The following is a 21,628-nucleotide window of genomic DNA, read 5'->3' as shown; positions in this document are numbered from 1 at the left end:
ACATAATGCAGATGCACAGAGATATACAGGAAATAAAAAACTCCACTGAAAGTTGTAAAAACCGCCTTAATGAAAGTGAAGATAGAATTTCAGACCTTGAAGACAGGATTGCAGCTAGTGAACAGGAAAGGAAAGATCTTTTGAAAATAACAAGGAACCAGGAAACAACAATTCAACAACTGCAAGACGATGCAAAGAAGAATAACATAAGAATGATAGGGATTAATGAAAGAGAGGGAGACAACATGAAGGATGTCAGGAGGATATTTAGAGAAGTAATAGCTGAAAATTTCCCAAGCATGAGATCAGAAACTGACATCAGGATCAGTGAAGCATATAGAACTCCAAACAGTCATAACCAAAATAAAACTACACCCAGACATATAATAATCACCATCCCAGAAATCCAACACAAGAATAGATTATTAAAAGCTGTCAGAGAGAAAAGACAAATCACTTATAAAGGAAAACCTATCAGAATCACAGCAGACTTCTCAGCACAAACGATAAAGTCAAGAAGAGCATGGAGTGAAGTATTCCAGATCCTAAAGCAAAATGATTTCCAACCAAGACTGATATATCCTGCAAAACTATCATTCAAAATAGATGGTGCAATACGATACTTCCATGACAAAGAACAGCTGAAGAACTTCATGAACACCAAACCAACCCTGCAAAAAATATTGAAAGACAGTTTAGATACACAAAGGAAAAAACCACTAAGCAAAGCAAATAATTAAACAGAACCGAAAGATAAAGATGCAACAGCAGAGAGATAACATTCCTACAATTAACCAGCATTTAACAGTAATAACCATTAATGTAAATGGTCTCAATGCACCAATCAAAAGAAACAGACTAGCAGAATGGATCAAGAAACAAAATCCAACCATATGCTGTTTACAGGAAACCCATCTAACCCAGAAAGATACTCACAGACTGAAAGTCAAAGGATGGAAAACAATTCTTCATGCAGCAGGAATCCAAAAAAAGGCAGGAGTAGCCATTCTGTTTGCAGACAACGTGAACTTTAAACCAACAATGACCATAAAGGACAAAGAAGGTCACTACATACTCGTAAGGGGAAAACTCCAAGAGGAAGAGATAACTATCTTAAATATATATGCACCAAACTCCAGAGCACCCAGTTATATAAAACAATTATTAACAGAAATGAAAACTCAAATTATCAGTAACACAATTGTAACAGGAGACCTTAATACACCACTGACACCAAGGGACAGATCAACCAGACAGAAAATGAGCAAAGAAATAACAGAACTGAATCACACCTGTGAACAAATGGGTTTGATAGACATATACAGAATGTTCCACCCAACAACATCAGAATACACATTCTTCTCAGCAGTACACGGATCATTTTCTAAAATAGACCATATATTAGCTCACAGAACATATTTAAGCAAATGCAAAAGAGTTGAAATCATCCCTTGCATATTATCGGATCATAGCGCTCTGAAATTAGAAATTAATGACAAAGGATACTGCAAAAATTCCGCAAACACATGGAAACTAAATAACACACTCTTGAGTAATCAGTGGGTCACAGAAGAAATTAAAGAAGAAATTAAACAATACCTAAAAGAAAATGAAAATGCAGATACAACTTACTGGAATCTGTGGGATGCAATGAAAGCCGTTCTGAGAGGAAAATTTATTGCACTGAGTTCCCACATCAGGAAAACAGAACGAATACAAATAAATAACTTGATGCTACACCTCAAACAGCTAGAAAAAGAAGAGCAAGTCAAGCCCAAAGCCAAAAGAAGAGAGGAAATTATAAAAATCAGAGCAGAAATCAATGCAATAGAGACTAAGAAAACAATCCAAAGAATCAACGAATCAAAGAGTTGGTTCTTTGAAAGAATAAATAAAATCGATAAGCCCCTAGCCAACCTTATTAAAAAAAGGAAAGAAAAAGCTCAAATTCATGCAATAAGAAATGAAAAAGGAGAAATCACTACAGACCCAATAGAAATACAGAGGATCATCAACACCTATTTCGAAAACCTCTACTCTCAAAAGTTTGATAACACAGAAGAAATAGACAGATTCTTAGAAGCATATGAAGTACCAAAGCTAGATCAAGGGGATATAAAACTGTTGAATAACCCAATCTCTGCTAATGAAATTGAGAATGTAATTGGGTCCTTGCCCACCAAGAAGAGCCCAGGCCCAGATGGATTCACTGCAGAATTCTACAAGAAATATAAAGAAGACCTAATGCCGACACTCCTCAAACTATTCAATGAAATTGAAAGGGAAGCAATCCTTCCTAAGTCATTCCTGGAAGCAAATATTACTCTAGTACCAAAACCTGAGAAAGACCCAACTATAAAAGAGAACTATAGACCGATCTCCTGTCGTGAGTGTCTAGGGCACTCTGAACTCCGGGCAAGGTAAACACACACGCACGCCTTGTCGGGACACGGGGGGTACAGCGCTTGGAAAAGAAAGACAGGAGAGACACCTTTGCTGTCTGCACCGCGTTACACTGCACTGCACTGCACTGTACGCACAATCTTTATTTTAGGATTCATATATAGTAAACCCGATCAATTCACAGAGCCCAGATAATTAAGTAGTGAAAAGGCATTCTTTGTGGCAAGCTACAACGTGACAGACTACAATGTTTATTCTAAAACTATCTAAGTGAAGTAAATAATCACAACCAGTTCTCACAACTTCTCTAGCCCAGGAAGAAATTCATTAGCTCAAGAATGTTGTTAATTTGTCTGCTGTTAGTGTCACAAAGGGTGGCCAGCCACTTCCTCAAGACTTCTGCAAAACAAAGCCAGCTCACAGTATGGATTCCAGAGGGTGAGGGCTCACTGAGAACAGGCATTCCCGTTCTACCTCCTTCTCGCATACCAGGGCGGCTATTGTAAATTGCAGGTTAGAGGGGGTTGGGCCTACAAAGTGACACCTCATCCCCCACACTTCCTTCCTTTTTATTTTTTAACAACAATTTCCATAAGATCAGGTTATTAATAGCATTTCGTCTTATGCAGTAAAAATACACAAGAACTATGGCAATGAGAACTATAATTAAACTAAGTCCCATGCCACTAAAAGTGTGGGTAATGCTCTGCCAGATTCCTTTGGAATCTAATCCTTTCAAAGATTGAGCAAGCAATTGCGCGAATTGTGCTAGAGATTCATCATCATTTTGCTTTGCAAAATCCTTGTCAATTTGATTATGCAAAGATTCTATTTCCTCCTGGGCAGAGGTGTTTCCATTTAAATACATTCTAATCATTTCCCATTCATGTTCTGTTTGATTATAAGGTCGTTGGGTTATACAGAAAGTAGTTGAATTCCAATCACGTTTTAAAAACACTTGATGCTGAAGAGCCAATATTTTTCTACCCATCCATTCAACTGTTTGTTTAAGGAGGTCTATTTGTTGTTGTAGTCTGGCGTTTATTTGCCACTGAGTTAACCAAAGTTCATGAGAATTTTCATGCCATAATTCTACAACATGTTTTTCTTGCAAAGAGGTTTGTAAAGCTATTCCTGAGACTGCTGCTAGGGAGGCTACAGTTATCAGACTTAACAGTACAGCAACCACTATTCCAATAAATCTTTTTGTACGTTTTAACAGATGTTTAAAAAATTCAGTAGTAACAGAAATTACCGGGTCTTGAGACCAAGGTCGAGTTAAATTTACAGGCAACCAAATATGAGTTTTTTGTTGTAACAGCATAACTGTATAAGGCTTAGTGAAATTTAGTGTGCTATTTAAGCATGTAAACAATTGACAATTTAAACAAGTACAAGAAAAATGTGTAAAATTAAAAGTTCCCACTAAAAAGACATAAGGCAGAGGTGCACAAACAGTAATATTATACATTTTAAACCTAGTAAAATTATAAGTAGTAGATACAGATCGACTAGTCCCTGAATAGGAAACATTGTACAAGGTTACAGGTTGCATAGCGGCTGGAATCTTCCAAATATGATTTTGAAGGTGATGAGGGTATTCTTCGGCTGCAACAGCAGGGTTAGCGATTCCACCATCTCCCCACCACAAGAGAGCCGTCTTTTGTTGAAATATAGGAGCTCCGTCAGTTATTTTCTTTGGATCTGGAAGACTATACACAACAGAGAGATTACATCTTGTCTCATTCCATTCAGCACATCCATTAACGAATTTTCCAAATGGTCCCCAAATAATATACCCATCAATATTTTTAGCAAATTTTCCCATACATAGTTGCCAAATTATGGGATTATAAGAAATATTTTTATAAGTGAATTCAGGGCATACAGGAAATGTATTTGTATCAGGTGCTGTTAAATTTTTCCAGGTAACATTAAAGGTTTGAGCAGCCAAGGCTTGAAGCCTTGTCCTTTTGTTGCCTGCTTTTATTCCATGTTGAATCCAATACTGCCATCCCAGAGGGATGCAAGGCGGTTCCCCAATGCAAATAGGCCTTTGATTACCATAATAAGTAAAATTGAATAGTGTCCCATCATCTTGATTGTGGGGGGTTAAATCAGCCCACGGTGCTGACAAAATTTCTCTAGGTGTGGTATAAAGTAAAATATCACTAGTTCCCCATTTTACAGGTTCTAATAAAGGGGGGTTTGGAATATATGCCCAGTACGAATGCGGAGGTACCTCAGTCCCCGATGCAACGGTGAGCAAGGCACATAAAGCTAAAAACAAGTTTTCGGGGTTTAAAGGCTTTCCTGCTTGAAGGACAAGCCGTTGCCCTTCTATGGTCAATTTCTTTAATTGTCCCCATGTAGGGAGGGGATTTAAATTTGGTCGCTGTGAGCGGCGGGATTTTCTTAGCTGTAATCTGGCCATGGCTGCGATAGGAACAAACTCAGCATCCTCAGCTTCTAGCTGGTTTCGCGCTCGCTTCTGAAGGCACGGTTCCGGTTCCTTGGGGAGTTGTCTCCGGGGCTGGTGAACAGGATCTGGAGACGCGGGTCCTGATCCATCGTCCAGGGACCCACTGCTGAATTCCATTTTCTGTGGAGATATAACCAAAACCTTTCCCCCTATAGAGCAATGTGCCCCTCTCCCATTCAGCCTCTGGAGCTGTTTTAGTCCAAATAGGTTCATTAATCACAAAAGGCTGTTGTTGCTGTTCAAAATGTTTTTCAGCTCTTGTTAATATTTCACCTTGTGGTAAATTGAGAAAATTTAAAATAAACAATGCTTGATGCAGTAATGTTTTTGGACTGTTTTGCAATTTAAACAGTATTGGTATCTGAATATCCTCCTGACTCCTCCTTTTTAATTTTTTAATTTGCAACTTAAGAGTGCCATGTGCTCTTTCAACAATAGCTTGACCCTGGGGGTTATATTCAATCCCTGTAATATGAATAATATTATGGAGATCACAAAATTGTTTAAATGTTCTGCTAGTATAAGCAGGTCCATTATCTGTTTTGATTTTAGAAGGAATTCCCATAACTGCAAAAGTCTCCAATAAATGTACAATAACATTTTTAGTGGATTCTCCCTGTTGAGCAGTAGCCCATAGAAATGAAGAATAGGTATCAATAACTACATGTACATAAGAAAGCCGACCAAAAGAAGGTACATGTGTAATATCCATTTGCCATAATTCATTAGGTTGAGTTCCTCGAGGGTTGACACCTGCGGGAATAATTCTTAAATGTAATGGTCTACAAATAGGGCAGGCTTTTACAATCTGTTTAGCTTTTGTAAAAGGTATCTTATATTTAAGATGCAAATGTCCTGCATTTGCATGATTAAATTGATGTTCTTCAACGGGTGTGGTGAACATAACTAAGGAATCCACTGCATTGTTACCTGATACTAATGGTCCGGGTAACTGAGAATGAGAACGTAAATGAGTAATAAAATAAGAATGATTTCTTTTTTGAACATGTATTTGTAAATTTTGAAATAAAGACAATAAAGCAGGCTTATTAGAATATAACACAGCTGAATAGATATTTGTCACTACTCCAACAGAATAGGCCGAATCGGCTATAATATTAATAGGTTGGTTATGAAAATCTAAAAACACTTGTAATATAGCAAAAAGTTCATTTTGTTGTACAGAGTTAAAATTTGTCTGACGTACCCAGTAAGATTTTTGAGTCCAATATGCAGCTTTATTTTTAGATCCATCTGTAAATATAGTCAAAGCTTGTGGAATTGGCTGTACAGCTAATAAGGTATTAACCACAAATTGTTGACGTCTAAAAAAATCCCATAATTTACTTTTAGGAAAATGATATGAAAAAGTTCCCATGAAATCTGCTAAAGCAATTTGTAAGGTTTCAGTAATTGACAACAAATATTCCCATTGTTCCTTAGTTAAAGGGATAACTATATTGTTTATATCTTCTCCTATCAAAGTTATAGAACGAGCTCTACCATTCATAATTAAAGCTGCAACCATGTCAATATAAGGCATAACATTTTTAGATTGCTTAGTTTTAGTGAATACCCATTCTACTGGCATAGCATTTTGACCTAAAACTGCAGAGGGATATTGAAAAGTATTAATAATATATAAAGTTAGAGGCAATTTAGGATCAATCCTAATTAAAAATGCATCCTTAATTCGTTGTTCTACAAACTGTAATTCTTGCTCTGCTTTTGCTGTTAAAGAACGAGGGCTGGATGGATCTGAAGAGCCCTGTAGAGTAGCAAACAAATGTTGTAATGCATGGGTAGGAATACCTAGTGTGGGACGAAGCCAATTAATATCCCCTAATAATTTTTGAAAATCATTTAAAGTGGATAACTTATCTCTCCTAATAGACATTTTTTGTGGAATCACCTTTTGTCTAGTAAGAATATATCCCAAATAATGACTAACTTCTTCCTTTTGAATTTTATCCTGTGCTATTACAAGTCCAAACGGAGAAAAATATTGAGGTAAAGTTTTTAAAATATCTTTTAAAACATTTCTATCACTATATCAGCATTTTTGTCTTGCCTTTTTCGCACAACCTTCCATAAACCACATGTGCCACTGTAAATATTCTGGCTCTTTTAAAAGAATTTTGGCCAAGGCTTTCCAATCATAAGGAGCAAGATTACCATAGTGATCTGCTACCGATGTTATTAATTCTCTAGTGTAATGAGCCTGAGGGCCATAAAGGGTTACAGCCTTTTTTAATTTTGCTAAATCATCCATATTAAATGCTTCCCATCTAGGGGGAACTGCCTCTCCATCTATTGGCTGAGGTCTGATTACAGGGAAAGCAAAGGCAGGCTTTTCCTCATCAGAATCCCCTAATTTTGGTAAATCAGCCAAAGCTAGCTTGGCTTTACTCCAATTAGGGTTAGATGGAGGAGGTGCAGAGGGAACTACAGGCGGGTTCTGCTTAACGGAGAGTTGTTTCACCTCTTGTGTTAAATGCTGTATAGCCTGTAAAATTGGGCGATTGTCATAATTTGATATTGCTGCGGCAGCTAAAGCTGAGTCGGCTGTAGTGGATTTTACTTTTAGTTTGGACGCCTTTTCACTACTTAAAGCGATAGCGTCATTTTGAACTACATTCTGCTCCTCCTCTGTGAGGGGCAATTCCTGAATAACTGGCTTAATTTCTAGTTGAAGATTTTCTACAATATGTTCATCTTCCATAGCTTTTAATAAAGAGTACACAACCGACCAAATAGCCCAAAAACGTAAAGGAATCTTCTCCTCCTGTTGCATAGCCCTTTCTATACTAACCCTTGCCTTCCTCCATACTTCTACATCCAAAGTTCCTTCATCTGGAAACCAAGGATTATATTCTTTAATTGTATCAATACACATATCCAAGTCAGCTGACCTGAGCGATATGCCATATATAGATAATAAATGTTTAAGAATTTTTAAGAAAGGAGAGGAAGCAGATTGTCCCATTTCCCCGTAATAAAATTATACTTACCTTCCTAAGCGACCTTCGGAGTCCCTGAATTCGGGCGCCACTTGTCGTGAGTGTCTAGGGCACTCTGAACTCCGGGCAAGGTAAACACACACGCACGCCTTGTCGGGACACGGGGGGTACAGCGCTTGGAAAAGAAAGACAGGAGAGACACCTTTGCTGTCTGCACCGCGTTACACTGCACTGCACTGCACTGTACGCACAATCTTTATTTTAGGATTCATATATAGTAAACCCGATCAATTCACAGAGCCCAGATAATTAAGTAGTGAAAAGGCATTCTTTGTGGCAAGCTACAACGTGACAGACTACAATGTTTATTCTAAAACTATCTAAGTGAAGTAAATAATCACAACCAGTTCTCACAACTTCTCTAGCCCAGGAAGAAATTCATTAGCTCAAGAATGTTGTTAATTTGTCTGCTGTTAGTGTCACAAAGGGTGGCCAGCCACTTCCTCAAGACTTCTGCAAAACAAAGCCAGCTCACAGTATGGATTCCAGAGGGTGAGGGCTCACTGAGAACAGGCATTCCCGTTCTACCTCCTTCTCGCATACCAGGGCGGCTATTGTAAATTGCAGGTTAGAGGGGGTTGGGCCTACAAAGTGACACCTCATCCCCCACAATCTCCCTAATGAACACAGATGCAAAAATCCTCAATAAAATATTGGCAAATAGGATCCAGCAAATCATCAAGAAGATTATACACCATGACCAAGTGGGATTCATCCCAGGAATGCAAGGATGGTTCAACATACGCAAATCAATAAATGTAATCCACCATATCAATAAAGCCAAAAATAAGAATCACATGATCATCTCTATAGATGCAGAAAAAGCCTTCGATAAGGTCCAACACTTATTCATGATAAGAACTTTACAGAAAATTGGAATAAATGGTCTTTACCTCAATATAATAAAGGCCATTTATGACAAACCAACAGCCAGCATCATACTAAATGGCCAAAAATTGAAAGCCTTTACTTTAAAATCGGGTACAAGACAAGGATGTCCTTTATCACCACTCCTATTTAATATAGTACTGGAAGTACTAGCCAGAGCAATTAGGCAAGAAAGAGAAATAAAAGGGGTAAAGATAGGAAAAGAAGAAGTTAAATTATCATTGTTTGCAGATGACATGATACTCTACATAGAAGACCCCCTAAACTCCATTGAAATACTCTTAGATACAATAAATAAATTCAGTAATGTGGCTGGATACAAAATCAATACTCAGAAATCAATAGCATTCCTATACACGAACAACAAAATTACAGAGAGGGAAATAAGAGAAACTGGACTATTCACATTAGCAAGCAAAAAAATGAAATATTTAGGAATTACTCTTACGAAAGAAGTGAAAGACTTATACAGTGAAAATTATAATACACTGAAAAAGGAAATTGAAGATGATCTCAGAAAATGGAAAGACATCCCTTGCTCATGGATAGGAAGAACAAACATTGTGAAAATGGCCATTCTCCCAAAACTGTTATACAGATTCAATGCAATCCCAATAGAAATACCATCAACATACCTTATAGATCTAGAGAAATCACTCCTAAATTTCATCTGGAACCAGAAGAGACCTAGAATCGCAAAGGCAATTCTAAGCAGCAAAGACAAAGCAGGAGGCATCACAATCCCTGACTTGCAGTTATACTACAAAGCAACAGTAGTAAAATCAACATGGTATTGGAAGCAAAACAGAGCTGAAGATCAGTGGAATAGATTAGAAGATACAACCACAACTACGAACACACTCAACCACCTTATTTTTGATAAAGGAGCCAAGCAGGTTCACTGGAAGAACGACAGTCTCTTTAATAAATGGTGCTGGAAAAACTGGCTCTCCATTTGCCGAAAACTAAAGCTAGACCCATGTCTATCACCATGTACTAAATTAAAATGTAAATGGGTCAAAGATCTGAATATTAAAACAGAAACACTAAATCTATTGGAAGACAAAATAGGTAGAAACCTTGGAGACATAGGAGTAGGTAAAGAATTCATGAACAGGACTCAAACCGCACGGGAAATACTTCCCAGAATCAATAACTGGGACCACTTCTTATTAAAAAGTTTCTGCATGTCAAAAGAAATCTCCAGCATAGTGAAAAGAAAACCCACAAACTGGGAAAAGATTTTAGTGAACTCTCTCTCAGACAAGGGCCTCTTGTCTAAAACATACAAAGAATTAAAGAAACTCAGACCTCCGAAATTCAAAGATCCAATCCAAAAATGGGCATCTGAGATGAATATGCAATTCTCAGATGAAGAAATGCAAATGGCAAATAAATACATGAAAAAATGCTCATCATCATTGGTCATTAGAGAAATGCAAATTAAAACCACACTGAGATACCATTTCACTCCTGAAAGAATGGCCAGGATCAAGAAAACCGACAACAAATGCTGGAGAGGCTGTGGGGAAAAAGGAACTCTCCTGCACTGCTGGTGGGAGTGTAGACTGGTACAGCCTTTGTGGAGATCTGTCTGGAGATTTCTCAAAAAGTTGGGACTGGAAATCCCATTTATTCCAGCTATTCCACTTCTAGGCATATTCCCAGAAGAACTGAAAGCATCATACCACAGTGATATATGTGCACCTATGTTTATAGCAGCACAATTTGTAATTGCCAGATCTTGGAAACAACCCAAGTGCCCATCAACTGAGGAATGGATAAAAAAGTTGTGGTATTTCTATACAATGGAGTATTATTCAGCTATAAAGAAGGATCACATTGAGATATTTATCAATAAATGGGCGCAGCTTGAGACCATACTCATTAGTGAAATAAATCAATCTCGCATGTGTGAATACCGAATAGTTTCCCTAATGTAAATAATGATTCAAATATATAAAAATATGTGGTAATCATGATTCCCCATTAGGTGGCCTTGAAGCCTTATAAAGTTTTCACTCATTAATTAGAAAGGCTTTATTCTGGGCTTCTTGATATGAAAATATTTGAAGCTAGAGTATACGAAGTTTTATCCAAATATTTCAAGGAAAAAGACACTATGGTAACTACTATTAAGTCAGGTTATTTGGTGGTGAAGTACTAGGTTGTTGAAACAGTCATGCTGTGACCTCTATTGTTATATTGTTATGTCCTGTTTTATCTCAATCTCCCCCTTATTGTTTCAAAAAAAATTATTTAGTCATTTCTTATGTTTGTCTTAATTAAAGAAAAAATTCAAAAAAATTAGGATATATAAATAGTAACTCTTTTCGATTTCCTATTAACTTGTTTTGAAGTCCTGTAGTACTCCCACGATCTTGTTTTGACTGATTAGACTCTGTTCCATTCTATATGATAGTATCAAGTTTGAAGACATAGGCAACTACTTTGAAGACAGTAAGATTCACTAAGATACCCATTCTGGTTTGACTATTGTCTTCTTTGGAAGTCCTGTAATGTTTACAATGCCTAAGTTTTATTGGTCTTGTTCTCTACTGTTTTGTCCAACTTTATAATATCTAATAAGATAGACAATTCTTTTTAAGGAAACAAGGGACAACGTTGATAACCATTGTTGATAAACTTGTACTCTGTTCTACACCATGTGCTATGTCTATCCTTGGTATTGACTGACAGCTTTGTTTTGCCATATTTGACTGTATTCTTCCCCCCCAAAGAAAGTAATAAGCACTAAGGAGTAATAAAATCCAAGATGTGTAAATTTTGTTGTAAAAAAGAGCGGGAAAAAAAAAAGAAAAAGAGCTCTAACGGATATAACAGCAAGTGTGTTTGGGGGTGTTAAATAGCTGACTTTATCAATGTTTTTGGAACATTGAACACAGCTGTTTGCAGTCTCCCTGTTTGAATGTCCACCTTGTGTTCTTTGATACTGTGATTTGAGGAACTATTTTCAAGAAGATAGTGTGTAATCTACTAGCAGGTAATTTCTTACTGTTATGTTTTTTTGTTTTGTTTTGTTTTGTTTTGTTTTGTTTTGTAGTTCTGTATTGCGTGTACCCTTACGCCGCTTTGGTTTGTTTTGTATTTTTCTCTTTTTCCTCTTAAATAAAAAAAAAAATTAAGAAAATAGAGAAAACATAGAATCGTGAAGCAGGTTCAAAGAGATTACCAGGAAACTAAAAACCCTATTGAAAGCTGGCATAACAGCTTGAAAGAAACTAAGGATAGGTTATCTGAACTGGAGGACAGATTTGTAATGTGGGAGCATGAAATGGAAAACTACTTAAAAATAACAAGGAAACAAACAGCAATAATACAAAGACTAGAAAATGATAAGAGGATCTATAACTTTTTTTTTAATTTTAAAAAAATTTTATTTAAGGAGAAAAAAAGCAGAGAAAGGGTACAAATCTACAGATTTACAGAAAAAATAAACAGTAGGAAATCACTAGTTAATGGATTACATGCTGTCATCTTAGAAATAATTGTTCAAGTCACAAAATTAAAGCTTGTAAAGTGGACATTCCAATGGTGAGACTGCAAACAGTTCTGTTCAATGATCCAATAAAACTCAGTGATATCATTCTCTATCCTATACACTTAAATATACATGCAGTTATATCATTTAGAGCACTTTCTTTTCCTCTCTTTTGTACCATGACTATTACACATTTTGGGTTTTATTGCTCCCACAGTTCTTATTACTTTTTTGGAAGAGAGTAAGACCAAATGTGACATAACAGAACAGAGTCGGTCAAATCAAAAGGGTGGACATAATAGATAATGTAAAAACATAATACAAGGTGATCAACAATGGTTACCATAATGCCTCCCACTATCTCTAATAGAATTGCCTATATCATCAATTATAATAAAATTGAACAAAACAGTAAAGAACAAAACTGACAAAACCAAAACATTGGAGACATTATAGGTCTTCAAAAGTAGATAAAAGTCAATGAGAATGGGCGTCATAATGAGTCTCACTATCTTCACAGCTGTTGCCTAAACTTTTGAACCTGGTACTATCCAGCAAAACAGAATAGGGGAACATCAGTCAAAAACAAGATGGTGAGAGTAATACAGGGCTTCAAATCAAGACAATGGAAAGTCAAAGTGGGTTACTATAATATATCCTGCTATTCTTATTTATTTTTCCCTTAATTAAAAGGACAAAAATAAAAAAGTAAATACTGAAGTGGAGATTGAGATAAAAGAGAGCATAACAGCAAAACAGCGCAGATCAAAACATAACCATCTAAGCAGAATAGTGCTTCACCACCAGATAATCCTGACAGAAAAGTAGTTACCATATTGTCTCTATCCTTGAAATCCTTGAGTACAACTTCGTATACTGTAGCATGAAATATATCAAAACAATGTAAAACCATTTAAGAGAATGACAGCATTAAAGGGTATTTAGAATCGACTAACAGAAAATGAGCAATGGTTTCTGTATAATATCCTTGTCTTTAAAAGTTTTTGCTTATACTATCGTACATAATAAAATTCAATAAGATACAACCTATTTAGACCAATAGAGACAGAAGAACAAAAGCTTGATGAGACTTCAAAACAAGATGATACTAAATCAGTATTACCTATTAAGATGTCATTTTCTCCAAAATAGCTGTTCCTATCATCCAATCTTCTCTGCCTCATTTCTGTTGAGCTCTTTTCTGTCATTAGCTGTCAGTTTGTCTTCTTCATTTTGTTCTCTGCTCCATTCGTTGTGGCCTCCCCGCCACTATTTCTGGATTCTTTGTATTTTTCTTTTTTTAGAATATCCTGCAGTATTCTCTGTAGAGTTGAATTGGTGGTTGCAAATTCCCCCAGTTCCTCTTTATCCTGGAAGCACTTTGTTTTTCCATCAATTTCCAGGGATAGTTGTGCAGGATATATCAATCTTGGCTGGAGGTTATTGTCTTTTAAAGCTTGAATTATTCCCCCCCCCCATGCTCTTCATGATTTGATGGTTTGTGCAGAGAAATCTGCTGTAATTCTGATGGGTGTTCCTTTGTAAGTGGTCTGTTTCTTGTCTCTGACAGCTTTTAATATTCTGTTCTTGTATTGAATTTCTGGAATTTTGATTATTATATGCCTGGGTGTTGCTCTGTTTGGGTTGTAGGTGGCTGGGGTCCTGTATGCCTCATACATCTGAGTATCTTTACCTTTTGCTAAATTAGGAAAATTCTCCTGGATTATTTCTGTGAGTAGCTTTTGTAGTTCATTTGCTTGTGTTCCTACTTCTTCTTTTATGTTCTTAATTCATAAGTTATGGATCCTCTTATCATCTTCTTGTCTTTGTATTATTGCTGTTTGTTTCTTTGTTATTTTTAAGAAGTTTTTCATTTCATTCTCCCATATTACAAATCTGCCCTCCAGTTCAGATAGTCTGTCCTTGTTTCTTTCAAGCTGTTATGGCCGGTTTTCGATAGACTTTTTAGTTTCCTGGTAGTCCCTTTGAACCTGCTTCATGTATTCTATGCTTTCTCTGTTTTCTCCATCAAACAATTCTCCCCTCTTTTTCTGTTCTTCCATTCCACCATCTGTTTTTTCTTGGGTGGTGCTTAGCATTTCTCTAACTATTCTGCTTACTTCTAGCTTCAGGTCATTGATAACTTCATTCATGAACTGATCTATGAGGCTCTCTACATGGCGCTTTATGTCTATTGGTGCGGTGTCCGCTATTACCTGTTTCTCAGAATTGGGGGCCAAGGAGCCTTTCTTGTTGCTGCCTCTTCCCATATTCTTTGTTCCTTATATATGCAAGCTTATATAGGAGGCCCAGCTTCCCTCCCTGTCAGCCACAGCTTGATCGAATTGCGCTGGTTAGGTGTTCCCGCCCACCGCAGCACACCAGGAAGTTCCAGACCAGGCAGCCTATGCGGGGCCGCCCCTCCAGGCCACCGTCAGGCTCTGGGATCTGGGTTGGGCTAGCCTACTGGGTCCGCCAGCAGCATCACATAGGCTAGGCACTTCTCACCAATTCCGCTTGGGAGGGGGATAGTGGCTGGAGTCGCCACTGCGCACTGCTCCCGCAAGTCTGCCCAGTCCCAGAATGTCCTCCGCTGGAGTCAAACTGTGGTAGAGTGTCAGTTTCTCTCACTCACCTCACCACAAGACAGTGCACGCCTCCCTGCCCATCCTGTTTTCGACTCCGTTCGCTGATTCCCATTCTCAGAGCTTCCGCGCATCTGTCTCCTTGCCGAGCCGATGTAGAGGCAGCTGCCACACGGTGGGAAACACAAATCACGGCTTCCAATGGCGCGGGCTCCAGCCTCCACACCGAGGCTTTTCTGTTCCTGTTCTAGCACCAGGACTGCATTCCAAGTTGGTTTCTCTCAGCCCAGTTCGTTCCTGAGTCAGCAGAGCATATCTCCACCAGCTTATGTCTCCTTACTCCGCACCATTCCTGACTTCTGAGCCGAGTCTTTCAGAGAGCCTCCGTTGCTGCTGTTATCTGTCCGCCATGTTCTCCTGGCGAGGATCTATAACTTAAGAATTAAGAACATAAAGGAAGAAGTAGTGACACAAACAAATGAACTACAAAGACTAGTCACAGAAATAATCCAGGAGAATTTCTCTAATTTAGCAAAAGGTAAAGATACTCAGATGTATGAGGCATACAGGACCCCAGCCACCTACAACCCAAACAGAGCTACACCCAGGCATATAATAATCAAAATTCCAGAAATCCAATATAAGAACAGAATATTAAAAGCTGTCAGAGACAAGAAACAGATCACTTACAAGGGAACACCCATTAGATTTACAGCAGACTTCTTGGCACAAACCATCAAATCACGAAGAGTGTGGGGCAAAATAATTCAAGCTTTGAAAGACAATAACCTCCAGCCAAGATTGATATATCCTGCACAACTATCCCTAGAAAATGATGGAAAAACAAGGTGCTTCCAGGATAAAAGGAACTAGGGGAATTTGCAACCACCAATTCAACTCTACAGAGAATACTGCAGGACATTCTGAAAAAGAAAAATTCCAAGATTCCAGAAACAGTAACAGAGAGGCCACAATGAATGGAGCAGAAATCGAAATGAAGAAGACAAACTGACAAGTAATGACAGAAAAAGAGCTCAACAGAAATGAGGCAGAGAAGGTTGGATGGTAGGAACAGCTACTTTGGAGAAAACAAGACATCATAATAGCTAGTGCTGATTTAATATCATCTTGTTTTGAAATCCCATCAAGCTTTTGTTCTTCTGTCTCTGTCAGTCTTAACATGTTGTATCTTACTGGATTTTATTAGATGTGATAATATAAACAAAAACTTTTATGGACAAGGAGATTATACAGAAACCATTGTTCATTTTCTGTTAGTTGGTTCTAAATACCCAGTAATACTGTCATTCTTTTGAGTGGTTTTACATTGTCTTGATATGTTTGATGCTATAGTATACGAAGATATACTCAAAGATTTCAAGGAAAGAGACACTATGGTAAGTACTTTTATGTCAGGATATCTTGTGGTGAAACACTATTTTGCTTAAATGGTTATGTTTTGACCTGTGCTGTTTTGTTGTTATGTTCTCTTTTATCTCAATCTCCTTTTTTATTGTTTACTTTTTTATTTTTACCTTTTTAATTAAGGGAAAAATAAAAAATAGCAGGATATATTATAGTAATCCACTTTGAATTCCTATTAACTTGATTTGAAACACTGTATGGCTCTCACCATCCTGTTTTGACTGATTTTCCTCTATTCTGTTTTGCTTGATAGTACCAAGTTCAAGAGCATAGGCAACAACTGTGAAGACAATATGATTCATTATGACGCCCATTCTGCTTTGACTATTATCTTCTTTTGAAGTCCTGTAATGTCTCCAATGTTTTGGTTTTATTGGTTTTGTTCTTTACTGTTTTGTTCAATTTTATTATAACGACGATATAGACAATTCTTTTTAAGATAGCAAGAGACATTATGGTAACCATCGTTGGTCACCTTGTATTTTGTTTTTACATTATGTGTTATGCCCATCCTTTTGATTTGACTGACTGTTTTGTTATATCACATTTGGTTTTATTCTCTTCAAAAAAAGTAATAAGAACTGTGGGAGTAATAAAACCCAAAATGTGTAATTGCCATTGTACAAAAGACAGGAAAAGAAAGTGCTCTAAAGGATATAACTGCATATATATTTAAATGTATAAGGTAGATAACCATATTACTGAGTTTTATTGGATCATTGAACAGAACTGTTTGCAGTCTCACTGTTTGAATGTCCACTTTTTGTGCTTTAATTTTGTACCTTGAACAACTATTTCTAAGATGACAATATGTAAGCTATTAACTAGTGATTTCCTACTGTTTATTTTTTCTGAAATCCTGTATAACTTGTACCTTTTTCTGTTTTTTTCTTTTCCTCCTTAAATAAAATTAAAAAAAGATACAATGCAAAATTTTATGTCTATAGACAAGCAAATATCCACCAGATACCATAGTATGTTTTAAATATGTAATGTCATATTTTTTTAGGTTTTTTTTTTTGTACCAGGTGTCGAACTCGTGACCTCATGTTTGCCAGACAGAAGCTTGTGCCGCTGAGCTAAACCCTCGGCCCTCATCTTCACCTAGCGCATAGTTCCTAGCTCATAACTCCTTCCCCAAAGCAGAACATATAAACTAGAATTTTCTTCCCTTGGGAAGGTCATAGAACTCTAATACTTCCCTGCCCTTCTGTATCCATGTTGGCCATAAATAAATTCTGTGACCTGCCCTTGTTTGATAGCAGATCATAAGATTCCTCATTCCAGGAAGGTCCTGCCCATACCCAGGGGAGAGGAATGCTGCGAAGATTAGCAAGATTGGCAAAGATTGCTGTCGCAGACAGGCTTGGCTGGGCTTCCCTGCCCGGTCTAGCATCAGATCAGACCCTTATTACCTGCTCATTTTCTGACATGATTGTCTGTGCTTCAGTCGTGCCTTTGCAATGATGCTCCATAAACACCCAAGTTTTGCAGAGTTTTCCATAGTTGATCACGCTGCCCTGGAAGGTGGCATGTTGTAAGCGCTTCCCTTCTCAGTTATCCTATGATGCCTTCATCTGTGTTCTTTGTAAGATTCTTGATAATGAACCAGTATGTCTTCCCTTGAGGTCCATGAGCTGCTCAAGCAGAGTAACTGAACCCGAGGAAAGGGTCATGTGAATCCCAAGTTATAGTTGGTCAATCAGAAAGACAAGTAAAACAACATGGAATGGTGACCAGCATCTAAAGGGTGTGTGTGCGTGTGTGTGGAGTGTGTGTGTGTGTGTGTGTGTGTGTAAGGCAGTCTTGGAACTTAGCCTCCAACCTGTGGAATCTGATATCATTTCAGGTAGAGAATATATAACTGAATTCAATCAGAGGCCACACAACCAGTGCTCACCCCTGTAGAATTGTTTGCTTGTGGGGGTGGGGGGCGGGATTCACATCCATTGTCAGAATCTTCTGTGTTGACTGTGGCGTAAGACTAGAGGGTAAAATGAGGCTTCGTTTTTACTGCCACAGATCAGAAGGTGGTAAGATGTTGATTCTCCCTAAACTGGACTGCAAAATCAACTTGAGTCCAATCATACTTCCGGTGGATTTTTATTTAGAAGAGTGAACTGATTTTTAAATTCACATGGAAATACAAAGGAGCTAGTGTGATCAGAGTAACAGTGAAGACAACAGTGTTGGAGGTCTTCAAACTATTTGATCCAAGATACTATAAAGCTAGCCGGATGTGGTGACTCACACCTGTAATCCCAGCACTCAGGAGGCTGAGGTGGGAGGATCATTGCGACTTCGAGACCAGCCTGGGCTACAAAGTGAGCTCAAGGCCAGCGTGAACTGCATAGTGAGACCCTGTCTCAAAAAGACAAAAAAAAAAAAAAATACTATAAAGCTAAGTAATAAAAAAATTATGTGTTAATTGGTGTGAAATAGATCAATGGAAGGAACAAGAGTCAAGAAATAGACCTACACATATATAGTCAATGGATTTTCAACTAGATTTATATAGGCAATGGAACACAGTAGAAAATTCAGAAATACATCTGCACATATATGGTCAACTGATTGTCTACCAAATTACAAAAGGAACTCAATCAAAAAAAAAAAAAAAAAGGAAATTGTCTTTTCAACAAATAGCATTGAAACCACAAGACATTCATATCAAGAAACAAAACAAATTGCTAAAAAACTGAAAATGGCTCATAGAACTAAATGCTAACTATAAAATTTAAAACTATAAAACTTTAAAAGGAAAATGTGGGAGAAAATCTTCATAATTGTTGGTTTAGTAAAGACTTCATAGATACTTTATCAAAAACTATCCATAAAAGGAAAAAAAAACCCAATATATTGGGCCTCATTCATATTGGAAACTTGAACTTGCTATGTGCTTCAGGCTGGGCTCAAACTCATGGCACTCCTGGGATTACAGGTGAGTGCCACCATGCCTGATTTAAATTGGAAACTTTTCTTTGGAAGATATTGTTAAGAGAATGAAAAGGTAAGTCGTAGCCTAGGAAACGCTAATAAAATTGTATGTCTGCTAAAGTCTTGTCAAAGTGTGTATACTTTTTTTTCTTTTTTGCTTTGTGCAGAAAAGGACTCTCAAATCTAGTGGTAAGAACGCATGGCTGGGGGCAAGCTGCGCAGGTTCCAGGGAGAGAACCAGCACCTCCTTAGAATCGGGCATGGTGGGACATGGGGGACCAACCAAGAAATCAACCAGCCAGCCTTCCTGGTAAGCTGCACAAGCCGCACAGGTTCCAGGAAGAGAAAGTCAGAGAGCGACCACATTGAGCCTGCCAGGGCAGGCTGAGAATCAAACACCATCAATGTCTATCCCCTACACGAATGGTTCGGAGGACAGGCTGAGTTGATAGCAATTAAGGTACATAAAGCAACTAAGTGCTTGTCTTGTTTGGTTGATTATGCAGGCCTGGGGCCGGCGGTCAGAGCATCTCTTGGGAGGATGACCATAGGTAATACAGCAAATATGGGGGATTTCCTTTTGTCTTGTCTTTGAAGTCCAATATTGTTTTCACTGTTTTGCTTTGTTCTGATTAATTTTTTGGCTTTATTCAACATTTTGTTTTGATTGGTTTTATTGTGTTTTGCTTTTGGTTTGATTTTGCTATTCCTGATGGAATGGACAATTATTATGAAGTTAATAAGATATACTATGGTAGCTACTGTTGTTTTCCTGGTATCTTGCTTTGAATCTCTGTACCAGTTTTGCTGCATTGTTTTAACTGGCTTTGTTCTGTCTTCTTTTGTTGGATTTTACTATCTATAAAATAAAATAAAAAAGACAACATGCCTGGGAATGTGTCTCAGTGGTGTAGTGCTTGCCTGCACACACACAGCTCTGAAGGGGAAGGGAAGGGAGAGGGAGGACAGTCTACAGCTTGTATATACCTGTGTGGTGGTGCATTCCTGTAATTCCAGCACTTAGGAGGTGACGGCAGGAGGATCCTGAGTTCAAGGACAGTCTGGGTTATACAACAAAATCTTTTTTTTTTTTTTTTTTGGATACTGGGGATCAAACTCATGACCTCACATTTGCCAAGCAGACACTTACGCTGCTGAACTAAACCCCTAGTCCAACAAAATCATATCTGAAAAAAAAAATAGAGTAAGGGGCCAGAGATATAGCTTAGTGGCACAGCCCTGCATCACAAATGCAAGGTCCTGAGTTCAAGTCCCAGCATTCAAAAACTTTTTTGACTAAATAAATATCAGGGCCAGGGATATAGCTCAGTGGCACAAGTATCTGCCTGGCAAGTGCAGGGTTCTGAGTTTGATTCTTGGTAACCCTTCACAAAATAAATAAATAGCAATGCATTTACAAATGGGGAAAATATTTGAAAGATACTTCACCCAAGAATCAAATCTGGAAACAAGCCTGGTGTAGTGGTGCACATCTATAATGCAGGTACTTGGGGAACTGAGGAAGGAGAATAACACGTTCAAGTCTAGCCTAGGCAATTTAGTGAGACCCTGTCTTGAAAAATAAACAAAACAAATAAACATACAACCTTCCAAGTGCTTATCCACAGGTAAATATATAAATATAGTGATACAAAGGACTGCTACTCAGTAATGAAAAAATAAGCTATTAATATACTCGGCAGCATGGGTTAATCTCAGAATAATTAATGCTGAAAGAAATCAGGCAAAAAGAAAAAAATAGTGTATGATTCACTCAGGTATAAAACTTAAAAAAGCACGAACTAGTTTACAGTAATTGAGAACCAATCAGTGGCTGTTGTTGGGGGGTTATGAGAAGAAATGGGATGCTTGTGCTACAGGCAGCTGAGTTAGTTAGAAACACTGTAGGCAGTGAGACAGGGCTGGGTCCTCAAAGGAGCCAGTGCAGAAGCCCAGCCGCCTTGCAACTGTGGGGGAGACAGACACCTCCTGCTGCGGGCCAGGCCTCAAGACAAAAGATCAAACAAGTGCACCCCTATCCTAGGGACTAAATGGTTCTCTATCATCCTGAGGAAGCCTGGAGTCACCATCCCAACCCCTACCGAAGAGTCACTGCTCTCTAAGAATTATTGTATTCCCAAATACTGTGTACAGTCAGCCAAGTATTATAATCCTCTTTCTAGTTTTCCTTACAGTCCAAAAAGTTAGATTTGTAACTGTTGAGACATTATTGGAATCCCAGCAAGTTAATTCCAATCTACCACCTCCAACACAACCCACGGCGAGAGTAAAGACACCAAGACGTGTTCCAAATTACGGGCAGCCGAGGCGTCCTAACTCCAGTCCCCATGGGGGTGTGCGGGCACAGGCCTTGACCCTAGGCCTC

General features: G+C 38.0%; 1 protein-coding gene across 2 annotated transcripts; it reads right to left on the bottom strand.

The window, feature by feature from the left end:
- Positions 1-2,492: 2,492 nt before the first annotated feature.
- On the bottom strand, positions 2,493-8,494 carry LOC134474275 (endogenous retrovirus group K member 13-1 Env polyprotein-like). 2 transcript variants are annotated; one of them, XM_063241659.1, is made up of 2 exons: positions 7,897-8,494; positions 2,493-5,026 (listed from the first exon to the last, which is right to left on the bottom strand). In XM_063241659.1, exon 2 carries the CDS (start codon positions 5,000-5,002, stop codon positions 2,918-2,920), a length of 2,085 nt encoding a protein of 694 aa, XP_063097729.1. In that variant the 5' UTR covers positions 5,003-5,026; positions 7,897-8,494; the 3' UTR covers positions 2,493-2,917. The 2 variants fall into 2 exon arrangements, with proteins under 2 accessions (XP_063097729.1, XP_063097728.1); XM_063241658.1 differs by having other exon boundaries at positions 2,493-5,005.
- Positions 8,495-21,628: the final 13,134 nt, after the last annotated feature.

This window comes from Cavia porcellus, unplaced genomic scaffold, assembly GCF_034190915.1.
Source record: "Cavia porcellus strain 051 isolate PalLab524CR breed Dunkin Hartley unplaced genomic scaffold, mCavPor4.1 scaffold_32, whole genome shotgun sequence".
Taxonomy (NCBI): domain Eukaryota; kingdom Metazoa; phylum Chordata; class Mammalia; order Rodentia; family Caviidae; genus Cavia; species Cavia porcellus.
The sequence above is the reverse complement of the archived record's forward strand: the minus strand, read 5'-3'. Positions and strand labels throughout refer to the sequence as shown.